Source organism: Anser anser, assembly GCF_964211835.1.
Source record: "Anser anser genome assembly, chromosome: 2".
In the NCBI taxonomy this organism is placed as follows: Eukaryota; Metazoa; Chordata; class Aves; order Anseriformes; family Anatidae; genus Anser; species Anser anser.
The window spans coordinates 22,517,687-22,532,656 of NC_139721.1; the positions used below are offsets into that span (position 1 = coordinate 22,517,687).

Sequence of the window (14,970 nt, forward strand, 5' to 3'; positions counted from 1 at the left end):
ACACCGTACAGAAAATCAATGCATAAAGCCACCGGTCAGTTCTAGCAGTTGCTGCATTTGAAGGGCTGTTTCTGACATACCTGTGGGGACTTGTGAGAGCGCCAGCTGTACTGGTGACTGTGGAGACTAGCCAGCAAAATATTTTCATCAGTATCCACCTGGCCAAACCGCAGTGTCTCCTGTGTGTCATTACAGATCACAAAATGGCTGAAGACCAACTCCTCTGCCTCAGGGCATTGGTTCTGAAAGGAAAAGAATATGAAAGCCAATAAGCATCAGATTAATTGCAAGACGTTTGGCAGCTGTCTGCCCAGTGGCGACTGTTACAACACAGAAATGCTTTAAGATCTCTTGCCATTAGCCTTGGTCTCATAGTATTCTACTCTCAGCAAAAACTAGTGTTTGGTTTGACAAAATATAACTAAGAACGTATATTCCTTTATTTTTCTGCAATGCAAACCTTAAACATTTAAAACTAAAATAAAAAATAGATTTCCTAACTGATGAAAAAGACTTCAAAAAAATTAACCTCAATGGGAAATGACATGGCACATAGGGCAGGAGGGACACCACAGGCTGATCAGAGAAACATGGAGAGGATTCTCCAGGCTTGACAACTGATTTCTCAGGCCAACAGGCTGCAGTGCCCCTTCCCCAGCTACAGCCTTTAGTTTGAAATGTTGCTGTAGGTCAGGAGAAGACTCTCTCCAGATACTGCAACACTTAAAAATAAATAAATAAATAAATGGACATGTGGGGAGAGTATTTTCACAGATCCACAAGGCTAGTTTGAAGATACATCTTGTAATTTGATCATCCAATATGAAAGCATCAAAGAGTATCACAGGTTTTGAATTTTAGATTTCACAATACTCTTTATCCTGTCTAGAGCATTCTTACATTTCTCTCTCCACTTTTCATTTGGATACTTTTCATTCTGTTGACACAGTGAGACTGTATGATAGTCATAAAAATTACCAGAGCTACAGGTCTTCCATCCCTGAAGGCCCAAATTATAATCCCCTATACAGGAGAGGTCAAAGTGTGACCGACAATTTGATTTGAAGATTGTCCCTCATCTAGTATCATAGACTCACCAAGGTTGGAAAAGCCCTCCAAGACCACCTGGTCCAACCATCCCCCTACCACCAATGTCACCCATTAAACCATGTCCCTAAGCACCACGTCCAACCTTTCCTTGAACACCCCCAGTGACGGTGACTCCACCACCTCCCTGGGCAACCCGTCCCAATGCCTGACTGTTCTTTCTGAGAAGCTACTCCTAGTTTCTAACCTGAGAAGAAATTTATCCTAATTTCCAACCTGAGAATTTCTGTCCTTGTCACTAATGGTCTGGCACTGTCCACTTAAAAGCAACTACAAGAAAACACTATTTGGACAGCATTCGTGCAATTTAATGGGTGTAACATAAAAAAAATAAAATCATCTTCTTGTGTTTTTCGTTACCTGTTTTTGACCTATCACATACTTTTGACAATGCTTAATTATTGGTCGGTTCCCTTCTTCCCACAATATAGCCCAGCTGCTCTTTTCTCATCCTTCATTCCCATGACGTTTTCTCTAACTTAAGGGACCTCCATGGTCTTTGAGATCAGATTCTATTTCCCCTCCTTGCTCTCTCGGTGGACCTTTTAAAAAGACATAATGAAGGTAGCACCTCCTCTGTTTGTGATCATATGAGCCTCTAGTTCTTTGATAACCATGTGGGTGGAAGCCTGCAGATATTCAGAGATCAAAAAAGAGAGAAAAAAATACTTCCTGATAGTTCCCTATGGATCCATAGTTATCCATGAAAAACAGTTTGGTACATTGCTCATAGCACATTGCTGGGTGATACACGTTGAACAGATTTTCTGAAAAGGGAATGGTGCAAAGTATGACCAATTTAACATCCTTGAATGCACACTCACTGCTGTTACTAACTTCAGAAGAACCTAAGGTGCACGTCTATGGACAGGTTGTGATTCCCTTTGAGACCATATGTCAAAATGGTTCACTGTGAGCTTTTGTGCAAAAAAAAAAAATCACTTTTAAAGTATCGAAGCATGGGAATATTTAGATTAAAGCTTCTCTCCAAATCTCATGAATTCTTATGTGTAAGACCAGGTATCTTTTGTGAAACAACAGTTAGCCTGGCATAATCAAAATCTCACTTTTTCAAAGCAGTAAAACTCATTACAGAGCACGTCTGTATCCCATGTAGTAGCAGATCTGGGTATGCTAAAGGCTGACATTTACAGTGCCACTTCAGAGTGCACAGTTTATTTTGGCATTTTCTAGTGGTGGATCTATGACTTTTTACTGTCAAGCTGCCATACCCACATACCCATAAGTCTACCACAAATACATATATTTCCCTGTTACAGCTTTGCAAAATGTTCTTTTTAAAAGGGAGGATTTGGTATCCATAGAGCTCAACATGTTGTTATAGTCAAACCTAGATACAACCCAGGGGAATTTAAGAAAATTGTTTTACTCCAATAGGTTTGTCTTGCTGATTACGCACAGAAAGTCTGAGAAAGAAAAACAAAATAAGAGGATGAACTTCCTTCTTTTACTTGACTATTGGTTCTTGCATTTTCTGAATTGAAAAGGGAATCTAGCAAGCTTCAGTTTTCTGTCTTGACTTTTTGGCATGTACAGAACTCCTAAATTGTACTGGGGGAATATGGTCACACAAGGGATTATTAATAGATTTGCATCCATTTTGGTGCTGAGGAATGACTGCCACCACTACTCTTAAACGTTATGCTACTAGAATCCATTGCTTTTAACAGCAACACTTCTCAAACTTAAGCCAGAGAGATATTTTAATTACATTATTATTTGATTTTGTAACAGTCCCAAAGTTTTAACCAAGAAACCATCAAGATTTGCGTAATAGGAAGTTGTTCTGTGCTGCTAGGCTTAACAGATAGCTACTGATGCCTCAAGTGTTGATAATAACAGATGACTAAAGGATTATCAAGGAAATTGGGCATTCTTTAGCTCAGTACAACAGCAATGGACTGTGCAGGTAGGGTTCTAGGGAAAACTCTCATTCTCCTTGCAGTAAATGAGGGAGATTTTCCTCTGGTGGAATAGCACCCATGCTTTTCAGTCCCTGATGCACCCATTAAAGGGAAACGCATTCCAAAGGTACTGCTGAAGTTTGACAGCAGAAGCTTCTACAATACACAGAAAGGGACAAAACAAAACCAAAAAATGACAAAAAAATACAATCAGAAAGAGGACTGATTGATAAAAGTGAGTGTAAAGAAACCAGACATAATAAAAACAAACAGAACTGAGCCATTTGTGTGGCAGTGATGCTGAAGGGCTGAATGATGACTCCAGCAGTTGAAAACACCTAAGTCTGGATTAGGAAAAAAATCCTTCTCTGAATTAAAACTGCAAATCAAAAGAATCAGCACAAGATCAACAGCCTGAATCAGATACAGATTAGGGTCAGTTCCTGGGGGACAATTTCCTGCCCCTCTTTAGATCATTTTTCAGCTGTTCTTTTCTCTCTGAGAGGCCTGGAAAGTGTCTCTCATTTATTGGGCTTTCAAATATTTTGTGAATTCTATTCAGAGAGGGGAAAAACACCCCACATGATACTAGTCACCAGGCTTTGCCTGTCTCAGGACTTTCTGCTCACATCTCAGCTCACAGCTATTTCAAAGCGTTTCTGGATCTGGAAACAAACCATAAAAGCATAGGCCCCTTTATGTGCACAAAGTTATTTTCTGCGTGCTTCACAAGCTACCGAAGACCTGTGCAAGCACATGCACACACACACTCTTTCTCTCTCCAGTACTTATTAATGTTTTTCAGACAAAGTCTTCAGCAATTTCTTATCTCCCTCCAAGTTCCTCCAAGAGAAAAGAACATTTTTCTTCTGATTAAGCTTTGTTGTAACTTCATTCTCATGGGAGCACCCAGACGTTATCAGCTAGAAACTTAAACTGAAGCAACACGCAAGCTTTCTGTACCGTTTTCCTTTGTTCTTTGTGCTTGGGGTAGAAAGACAGGGAAACTGCTGTGATCATTGATGTCCTTTTGACTGATCCCGGCTCATTAAGAAAACTTATGCAACTGCTAACAGAAAGGTTAAGGACCATGCAGACCTCGAGGAAAAGAAGCTCTAATGGTTTAAAGCAGGTTTAAAACAGGAGCTTTTATAACTTCTGAGGGGTCTAGGAAAACATTTACAGTGGGACACCACAGAGGAATAGTTTCTCCTCAGGAATACTCACTTCATGCCATACCTGGGGAGCTGTTTTCTCAGCTGACCCTGTGTCTCTACATATCACAAAGCACTAACGCTATGAAACAATCTGTGAAGGATTAAGTACCCAAATAAAGGGAGTGAACAAAAAACAAACAAACAAACAAACCCCACGTTGTATATTCACAGGATACACACATTTTATATCTTGCTTGATACGCCGTACGTTATTAAATACTAAAATCAATTAATAACGATCTCGATTTTCCCTGCCTAGCTACTTGATTATTAAAACTGTTACTTTAGCTTTGTTTTTAGACATTCATTAGCCTGTTATTGCTTGTATTTAAGCAGGGATTTCAGATTAGACAGTGAAATATGCCAAAAGGGCAAACAGTTTTTAAAAAGTGCTAATCCTCTCAGATTTTCAGCATGTGACTTAGAAGTAAAAGCAAGTCGTATGCCTGGTGTTTTTTAGGCTTAATCTACTTTCAAAATGGTAAGCATTACCTAACAGAAAAATCAGTACATATCTAGGAAACTAAGACACTGACAGAGGCTTCTGTTAATCTTGAACTCCTGACCTAAAGGTGCAAGGCCAAATTGTTTCATGCTTCATCTGTTCGTCCACTGACTACAGCATCACTTGTTTCAGATATTAATCCAGTAAAAAGTATGTGGAGAATTCAAATAACCTTTCCTGCTTATTAAATTCATGTTTCTAGTTGGCAGCATCTATATTGTTTTTTTTTGTGTGAACAGCAAACATCAAACTATGCTTATCATTGCGAAATTCATTCCTTCCCCGTGCAGTGCTCTCTTCTCCACCAATCTGGAGGTAAAGCCACATACAAAACATCTTTGTAACAATTAATTTAATAAGCCATTTTGAACACACTTCTGTGTTAACTGTTCCCTAATTTCAAAGCGGTGCAAGTTTTTAATCTCAAATACTCAGGGCTAGGTACCCACCACATCAGAACATGGTGGCAAGTACCCTTGACATGAGAGGAAACGAGAAAATTACAGCAACAATTACAGAAGTATATCCTCCTGTGGCTCATGTTAACATTGCCAAATCCATGTATAAATCAGTACCAACTATTCATAGAATGTACCTGTCAGCAATATACTAGGCGACATATGGCTCTACTTAATCAAATATACAATTCCGTTTTTTCAACTCTGAATATTCCTTCAAGGCACAGAGTAGTCAGTCAGTCATTCACACTGTGATGTGGTTTAAAACATTTAAATATTTATGCACCATATTTTATTTATATGTATAACTATGTCTGAGAGACCTTTTTTCCCATCCTAAGAGGAAACTGACCTTTCTGAAGGCCATTTTGCAGTAGTTGCCACACATGTCTTAGATGAGAGACTAGTTCTAAGTCAGAAATATTTGGGGTTTAAACAGCCTACCAGGGACTCTCATATACTTTCTATGTTTGTTTTTTATTAAAAGCATTGTTCAAAATATGACAAAAAACAGAAATTGGAGCTACAAAGATTTTTGTTCACATTGATATCTGAGCCAGCTGTAAAGATTTAAATCACACTAGATCTTGTTTTATGAATGTCCTTTTGCAACAAGAAAACCATGGAATGCCCTTAAAAAAGATTTTTTTTTGATATAAAACAGATGTTTTATCCTTTTTTGGGGGCTTTGTTATTGTAGTGCCATGATAGGTAATTAATTCCCAGGCTCCACATAGGTCTTCAGGCAGATGAAGAGAATGATTTGATTTCAAGGCTATAGTGGAATAAGGGAATTACAGGCCTTCAAGGGGTCATTGCAGAAGCAAGGTTCTTTATGCTGGGACCGGCTTCAGCCATTAATGCTGCTTGTACAGCATGTAATGTGAAACTAGTGTTGAACTTCAAATAAGGATAGAAATAGTAACTGGAAACAATACGCTCTACCGCTTAGAGTGAGCTGTGCTTACATATCATGCATCATTCACCTTTTCATAAATTAACAGAATATTGTGCATTTCAAGACCAAGATTCTGATTAGTCTGATACAAATCCATGTAATTTCCCTGAAACTCAAGCTGTTCAGCCTACATTTACCTTTATATATAAAAGGAGTCATTGTCTCCTAATTTTCACTGCTATCATGGAACACTTTTAGTATAAATTTTTATATCTTGGAATTCTTTAAATGAATTCAGTTCAGAATCATCCTAATTTGCTACTAAATTAAACAAAATAGCTACAAAATTTATTTTTTCTCACTATTAGATCAGCATACCTGCTGCCAAGCTTGAATTGCTGTATTGAGAGAATGAATTGCATATTGGCCAAAGTTGATCAAAATGGGGTCCACCATTATTGTGCAGTCAAATAGCCTTCCTACTGTGCTGCTGGAAATGGCTGTCTGCCCCCAGATTTTGAAAGGCTTCACAACACTCTGCATTGTCACGTTTCGGCACTCCAGAAGTTTACAGTCAGCTTGAGATGAAAACTGGATCTCCTGGAACATTGACTCATCTCTCCACTGACGAAGATAAACATGAGGCTCATCAAAGGAAATTATCATGTATTCTAGTTCAGATGGCATGCTCTTATCAGATAAAAATGGCTGAAGAAACTTTGGTGGTGCTGAAAAGTAAAAGAACAAACAAGGTTAGACTAGAACATCACTATTGCCACATCATGCATGTTTTTGCAAATTATTTTTAACTGCTTGTACATGTGATTTAAACGAATAAAATTCATAAGAGTGTAGACATTTCTGAAATCTGAAATTAAAAAGTAACTGCAAACTAAATTCATTTCATGGTAAAGAGACCAACAACAGAGACAACCAAACTGTTTTACCTACAAACCATACAATACTTCAGATTGTCAACCATTTGGAGCAGAGACCGTATTTTTGTGGGAGCTTTTGCTACAGTAGATGTATATGAAGTTCCACATATAGCTCATTATAAATGCAATAGAAATCAGCAATATAATATTTGCTGAAATTGTGATTGATCAGGTTAATAAGCTCCACAAAGAAAAATGTCTTTGCTGCATCTACAGAGTACCCAAGACCACAAACGTAGAGATATGCCATATTACCCTGTAATACTAATAAGTATTATTACTGAGACTAAAGCATGAGAAATATATCATCAAAAAGATTTTGTCATATTCACTGAAGTCTCAGTCCTGCAAGTGCAGCACTGCGGCAGCAGACAGTGCAGAGCATGTATGCTGCTTGTTTAACATTAGGTATGCAAGTATTTCCACTGATGCTATTATTTATATTGCTGGAACAGCTCACATGCTTAAAATTAGCATATGCTCAAGTGCTCTACAAGTTTGGAACCAAAAAACTGACCACTTTCCAGGATCAAGCCCTATTATTCTGCAAAAGTGTAATGGATGCAATAAGCTTTGTGCTCCCTTTATGTATAACATAGTAGAGCAGAACCCCAAATCTTAAGATTTTTAGGTGCTATATCAAGAACAATAGCAGCATCAGCATAAACTCAGTCGTTGTTGAAAAAAAACCCACCTGTGTTTGACTTTAATCTGTTTTTTTGCTTTTTCCAGTGTATGTGATTTTCAAGATCACACATCTGGAATTTGAATGCACTAGTGAAGAAGATTATGTGCAGATAGAGGTAGATGACAGGCAAATAATTGCTTGCTAGATGTTGAGTGTCAGACTTGGTATGATTTGATGATGAATATATTATAATATTTGCAAAAAAACCCCACCAAAATTACTCTTGAAAAAGAGTAAAAAAGCTGCTCCTGTCAAATTTATCGAAGATATTTGCTCATCTTCCAAGGGAAGCATCCCTGGCATTTGAAAATCAGACAATAATCTAAAGATCTCTTGGAATGTATTTGTCATTAATGCAGTGACAGAGAGTACTGAACAAAACCAGATGTAGCTCCAAAAGTGATCATAATTGAAATAACAGTTAAATCTGCAGTTCTCAGAGCTCTTCCAAGGAACTCTTACTAAGCGGGTTGCAAAATCTTCAAATATTTTAATAGTACTGATAATATGCTGGAAAATTTAGAAGATCAAATTCATCCACTAAGATGGCTCAGAAATGAAGTGGCACCTGCTGCCACTAATCAGACTAGGAAAACTGGACTGCTTCTACAGTTACCCACGCCTGAGGGAGGAAGGGAGCTGATCAGCTAGCTGCACTGCTTACAGCATTTACTTTTTCCGTGCAGAGAATGGAAGTCATGAGTTTTACCCTTAAGTCTGTACCACTGGTGGCTGTTGGTGATAATTTATTGCAAGAGCGGCTGTTTGAAAGAGGAAATGGGGAACACAGAGAGCAAAATGATGATGAAGCAGTACATATGAACAACTTGCTTTTATTATTCTACATGAAGGAGTACATACCTGTGCCTAGTTGATCAAGGTGATGGCAGAGGTGGACTTCCAAATAAGTAAATTGGACCAACACACTGAGTGACGGCACAAACCAAGGAGTAAAGCAGGAGTCAACCCTGGTACAAGCTGCTAATGCTGTAGGAGTTACAAGCTGATCGCATGCGCTTTGTGAGCCAGATTCACTTTCTGAGCTGTGGAAGGCAGAGAACAAAGCGGTGGTTCAGCAGTTGCAGGATTTTATCACTTTACAGTAGGAATTGAGCATGTGCTGTGTTGGTTTTCAGACACCCAATGTCACCACTTTGTTTCACATTTAACTACTAATGTCAATGTATATATTTTTCCTTAAGCACAACATCTCAGACAAGATTGCAATCCAACAATTTTTGTATCAGAGCGAATGTTCAATTTACTGACTGAAACACCCGAATCACAGAAAAAAAGCATATTTACAAAAAATAAAAATTAAAGATATCAATTATATTTAATAATTGAAATAGCTAAACAAAATACATATGAAAATGATCTGAAAGTTAGTGTGGCCAAGACAACAATTTTTTCATTCAATTTTAAGTAAACCAACTCACAACCATCTTAACTATTTTTATGTTCAAACCTTGTCCCCGTAAGCTTTCTTGCCATTATCCTTCTCATTCTACAGTCATCACTTAAAAAGAATCTCTGACTGTTACAAGGTCAGCCCACAGTCTTTTACTAACACCTATTACAACATATTTACTATACATTTAAAATGCCACCCCACTGATTTTTTTTTTCCTAGCAGTGTTCCTGACCCCATGAATATTTCCAAGCATTATCTTTCAGTCTCTTGAGAGAAACAAAAACTATATCACAATCCTATAGGTTGCTAAGACACCACTGAAGTACAAATAAACTTTCTAATTTAAGCCAAATCTATCCTTAATGTTCCTCATTCTCAGTTTGGCACTAAGAGTTTTCATTTGAAAGCATAATCTTGATTTAAGACTTGAAAATTAAGTCTGTATTCTCAGTCAAACACTACCTCTATTTTAAAATAGTTTAAATTTGAATATTGGGTTTCAAATAAACATGTTTTGTGATTTTTGTGAAAATGTAATTTTCCTTATTCCCCGTGTGCCTCTACAAAATCAGGCACAAATATGTAGGCACTCAAAACATTCATCTATAATGCGTGAAAGTCCACTGATGGGTAAATTTATCAATACTATTTTGTGTTACAATAATTAGCTAGTATGGTATTTATTTATGAGATTAAATCCAGCTTTAAATTTGTGAATATAAATTTAAATGCTTGTGTAGCAGTAAAACTCAAATAAAGATAAGCTAGTTATCAAAGCTTCGAGGCAGGATATAAAGAATGGATTAGGTTGCTGAAGGATGAAAGACACCCCCCTTAATCAGGTTTTCAGCTGCTTTTCGTTGCTTCTCTATGTCTTCAATGGCCTGTTTGTGTTTCAAACATAGTGTTTTAGGTCTTTCATGAACTGGCACCTTTGGAAATAATTTCTTTCTTTGGGTTCACATGATAAAACATCTATGACACTGCACTAGAGTCAGAGAAATGGGACGTTTTTCTTTGCTCTTCCATGGGTATTCCTTAGATTGCTGCAACAGAACTTGAAAGCAATCCCCAAACCCACCAAAATTCACATTTTGATTTAGACCATTAAATACTTTTGAATCTGTGAAACTGGTTAGTTCTCTCAGAATAACTCTCAATATTGTAAGAATACTTGCCTGTTGCATTTTGATTAGAAACAGAACTGCAGGGATGTATAGAATGAAAGCAGAATAATGGTAGAAGGGTGCAAACAAATGTTAACCAAACTGAGAAACTTAAAAAAAAAAAGACTGATACTGTGAATTAAGTCTTACTTTGCACAAAACAGCTATAACTCTTACTGCAGTAAAATAGAAGGGAATTTATTTCTGAAAGTAAAAAATTATTTTCCTTGGAAACAAACCTATCAGTGGCTCAGCAATTTTTCCCCTTTGATATGGATATTTTTATAAAATATTAATAATAAAAAAAAACAACCCCCAAATTCTTATTTAGTCAAATTTTATATACCTGCTTATTCCTTATTAAGCGTTTTACTGTGATGGAACCTCTGTTACTTCCCACTCATAATCCCAATCCACAGAATGGTTTGGGTTGGAAGGGACCTTAAAGCCCACCCAGTCCCACCCCCCTGCCATGGGCAGGGACACCTCCCACCAGCCCAGGCTGCCCAAAGCCCCATCCAGCCTGGCCTTGAGCACCTCCAGGGATGGGGCTTCCACAGCTTCTCTGGGCCCTGTGCCAGGGCCTCACCACCCTCTGAGTGAGGAATTTCTTCCTAACGTCCAATCTACCCTCTTTTAGTTTAAAAATGTTCCCCCTTGTCCTATCACTACACTCCCTGACAGAGTTTTCTCCAGCTTTCTTGTAGGCCCCCTTTAGGTACCGGAAGGACGCAATAAGGTCTCCCCAAAGCCTTTTCTTCTCTGAGCTGAACAACCCCAACTGCCTCAGCCTGTCCTCATAGGAAAGGTGCTCCAACCCTCTGAGCATCTTTGTGGCCCTTCTCTGAACCTGCAGCCATCTTTGTGGCCATCCTCTGGACCTCTGGACATAGGTCCATGTCCTTCTTGTGCTGGGGCCCCAGAGCTGAACGCCAGGTGGGATCTCATGAGAGCAGAGCAGAGGGGGCCAGTCTCCTCCCTCGCCCTGCTGACCATGCTGCTTTTGATGCAGCTCAGGATACATTTGGCTTTCTGGGCTGCAAGCACACATTGCTGGCTCATGTTGAGCTTCTCATCCACCAACACCCCCGGGTCCTTCTCCTCAGGGCTGTGCTCAATCCATTCTCCACCCAGCCTGTATCTCTGCTTGGGATTGCCCCAGTGATTAGAGGACAAAATGGCATGCTTGATGCTGGAGGAAATACTTTGCTCGGATTTTTCTGCCCTACAAGCAGCAGACCAAGTGGAGGTAATATTCTGAAACTCATGATGTTGGGAACAAGAAGATTCAAATCTCCTTTTTGTTTCTTCATGGAGAATCACATTAGAAACCAAAAGGTCCCACTATTGACATGACTCACTAACAAACTTCAGAGTCCTTAAAAAATAGCCAGAGAGAAAAAGCAAATGAGAGGAGAACAATGCAGCTCCCTGAGATGCAACTGGCTTTGCATCACCTCCTGTGCTAGGGAAGGGACAAGTGCTGGCAGTGAAGGACTGGGAGGAGCAGGACAATGTAGGTTAAAACACATTTTGGACGGAAAAGTCATGCTACAGAGAGAAAATCACTTTCTGGAAATTATCTGTAAAGAGATATAACGAAGATTCTTTCATCAGTGTTTTCCTAGCTGCCCAGAGCACAGAAGTAGATCTGACTGTGAAATTGAAATTTGTGCATCCAATGATACATTAACAAAATAATCCTGCATTCTCTTGGCTGTTCTAGAGGTACCAAATGCACTGTGGCCTGTCCACCATTTTTCAGCTGGGGAGAAAAGGAGGAGCTAGCTTCTGCTGTGTCATGTTAAGCGCAACATGCTGTGGGATGCAGAACCAGAGGAAATTCTAAATAAAAATATTTGACTTCAGAAGACCAGAATTTTCTTTTCATTATCCTTATGTATCAGAATTTTTAAAATGGAAAATAGTTACAGCTGAAGTCATTACATATTATAAAGTATGATAATTTCACATCATGCAAAGCAGTTCAAGCTAGCTATATGGCAACTGAGAACAATGACTTAACAGTGACCTGCATTATTCTTGTTATTTTAAGAGTGGAATATTTAAACCAAAACTGCCATTTGTGATGAAACCACAACACGGGAAAATATCCACTGGGAAGTAGAAAGGGACCACTTAACGCATTTAATTTATGACTCAAATGCTGGTCTGAACTCAAATTGTCGGAGGTCAAAATCCAGTACATCATCTACTTTGAATAAAAGCTAAAACAATTAGCAGGAAACATGATCATGATTTCTCACTTTAATTTTATAAAAAGAGGCAATTTAAGGCTTATTTAAAAGTTTTTGTACTTGTTTCATGGTTTGTATTTTAAGGTGTTTTCTATTACTATTTCACATTAGTATGTCATTAATTATAAAAATACTCTTTACATTACACAGGAGATACACAAATGTATAAAACATCTTGGAATGTAACCCATTTAAACAAAGAATGATAAACTCTTCCCTACCAAACTGGGGAGCAGCTTTAGTGTCTCACCACCCAAACTGAGACCTAAATAAAAGCCATTATGATTATAACTTGCTAGCTCTGCAAAATGCAGATGTAACCTATAAAAATAATGTATTCTAAGATAATTTCCATTTAATCCCCTATTTTAAGGTTGTCCATGAATTGTCACTTATGCCAGATATGATTCTTTCCATAGACATGACACTAAAACCCCGAGGAGACGCTAAATTATTGCACTTAAGATTTCAAGTTTGTTCATTCATTGAATAAACTTTTGTGAATGTTCATTCAAACCTTACTCATTCTTCAATGAATGACCTACAATACTCTTAAAAATAAACAATGTACACATATGTATTATGTCTACAGCCAGATAGCTCCTTGATTTTTCTACTTCTAATTACTTCCTGATCAATCTCAGAAAGAGCTTGCATACCACAGCATTTGGATCATGACATTGTTGCATGTTCCCATATTCACTGTGCTTGATACTACTTCAGCCTGCCAGCTACTACTCAACGTATCAGCTGGATCCACATCTTCTCACAAACCTTGTTGTTTTCCTGTCACACGAGCCATATACGTTTCATACTTTATTACTGATGTTAGGAATCACTAATAAAGTACTTAAAACACAAGGGATCTGCTCTCTAGTATTAATAATTAGCATATCATAAAGGTTTTAACAAAAAAAACCCACAACCCTGTAGAATTTGAAGCAAAAAAATATTATCACTGAGCAGCAGCTGTGTGCATATGGCAGCTGTTAGGGTCTGACCCAAAATAGAAGATCAAACTAAGAAAATAAACTTCAACAAGACTAAGCATTTTTATCCTCTCCCATTAGTAGTGAACAAAATTTTCTAATCAGTCGTATGGTTTCATCATGTTATTAATGTCAAATTGTCAGGTGTCCACAGGCAAACTGAGATTCAACTTTTATACAGTCATTGCGTCTCGGTCTCAGTTGCAGACCTCTCAGCCCTGGTCTAACAGTTGGCACTGACCCTTGTGGCTCTTCTCACAAGTATGTAAGATCTCATGTTAAATACTTGCTTGTTTTAGAAATAAGCCTAACATTGGACACTTACTGAGACACGGGGCAGTCTCTCTCAAAGATAAAAAGGTTGGTGGTTTTTTGGTCAGGTAGAATATCGAGTACATTTGAGTGTGCTTGGTCACAAGAAAACATCCACACTGGTTGCATTATGTTCATTTGATGAAGACGAGCTACAGCTTTCGGAAAGCTACTGCTAACATGGACTTCCTACCCTACGAGCGGTCTAGAAAGGCTGCCCTTCCTTGCCAAGTCCACAATATCTGTCACCATCTCCTAAACAAGATTTCTCTAACTGAACTTCATCCTTTGGGGCTTAACTCTTACCTTAATTTTACCTTAAATTTATTCCACTCCTTGGCTGTAATTGCATGTATTTCAGTAGTTGTAAATGGTCTCAAAACATCCAGGTCAATGATATGCCATTGACATTATTTGCTCTACTTCCAAGAAAGAGATCCTGTGCCTTGAACACCATGGGTCAAAGCCTCATCTCTGAGAAGCAGCTACTCTTTTCCTGATCCATTAAGTTTCTTTGAGAAGGCTCACTCCAGACTAATCAGGACTACTACTTCCACATCAGTCCATGCTTAAGAAAGTTTGCAGTGTAGCCTTGTTTGAAGTTCACACAAGGAGAGATCAGTTTGAACTTCTATCCAAAACTGCAGGGAATACAGCCTTGTCTTTTCTCTGGAAATGAAGGCTTGCCTCATGCACCCCTCAGGTTCCTGGCTTCTCAGTGGAGTTCACCGTGACCCACATGAATTCTTAAATTTCCATTCTACTGTTAGCATATTTAGGTTTAAATTCATAAAATAATTATACATTCATCAGACCACCAAAAGCATCCAGGCCAGCGACTCTGCAGTCTCTGTGTTGGTGCCTAAAGGAGCTGGCAGTTCAAGGCACCTTCCCTCAACTTCCCTCTTTCTCTCCTTTTTTTTTTTTCCTCTTCTGTTCAAATGCTTAAGTGGTGTACTGCATGCTTTTTACTGCCTTCTTTCCTTCCTGCCTTCCCTATTCAGTGAACTGGTTCAGTTTAAATCCTTTTCTTTCAGATGTAGTTTCTGGTTTAGTTCTTTGTATATACACACAACCTGGAGAACAGTGTCATTG

The 14,970-nt window shown here is 38.4% G+C and overlaps 1 protein-coding gene across 10 annotated transcripts in view; it reads right to left on the bottom strand.

Moving 5' to 3' along the window:
- Window positions 1–14,970, bottom strand: part of VPS13B (vacuolar protein sorting 13 homolog B) — a 478,347-nt gene that overhangs the window by 50,879 nt on the left and 412,498 nt on the right. For all 10 annotated transcript variants that reach the window (XM_083824116.1, XM_083824118.1, XM_083824115.1 and 7 more), the window contains 3 exons: window positions 8,598–8,779; window positions 6,489–6,838; window positions 81–242 (listed from right to left, as the gene is read on the bottom strand). In XM_083824116.1, coding sequence (XP_083680242.1) covers window positions 81–242; window positions 6,489–6,838; window positions 8,598–8,779 — 694 coding nt within the window. The remainder of the gene's footprint in view (window positions 1–80; window positions 243–6,488; window positions 6,839–8,597; window positions 8,780–14,970) is intronic.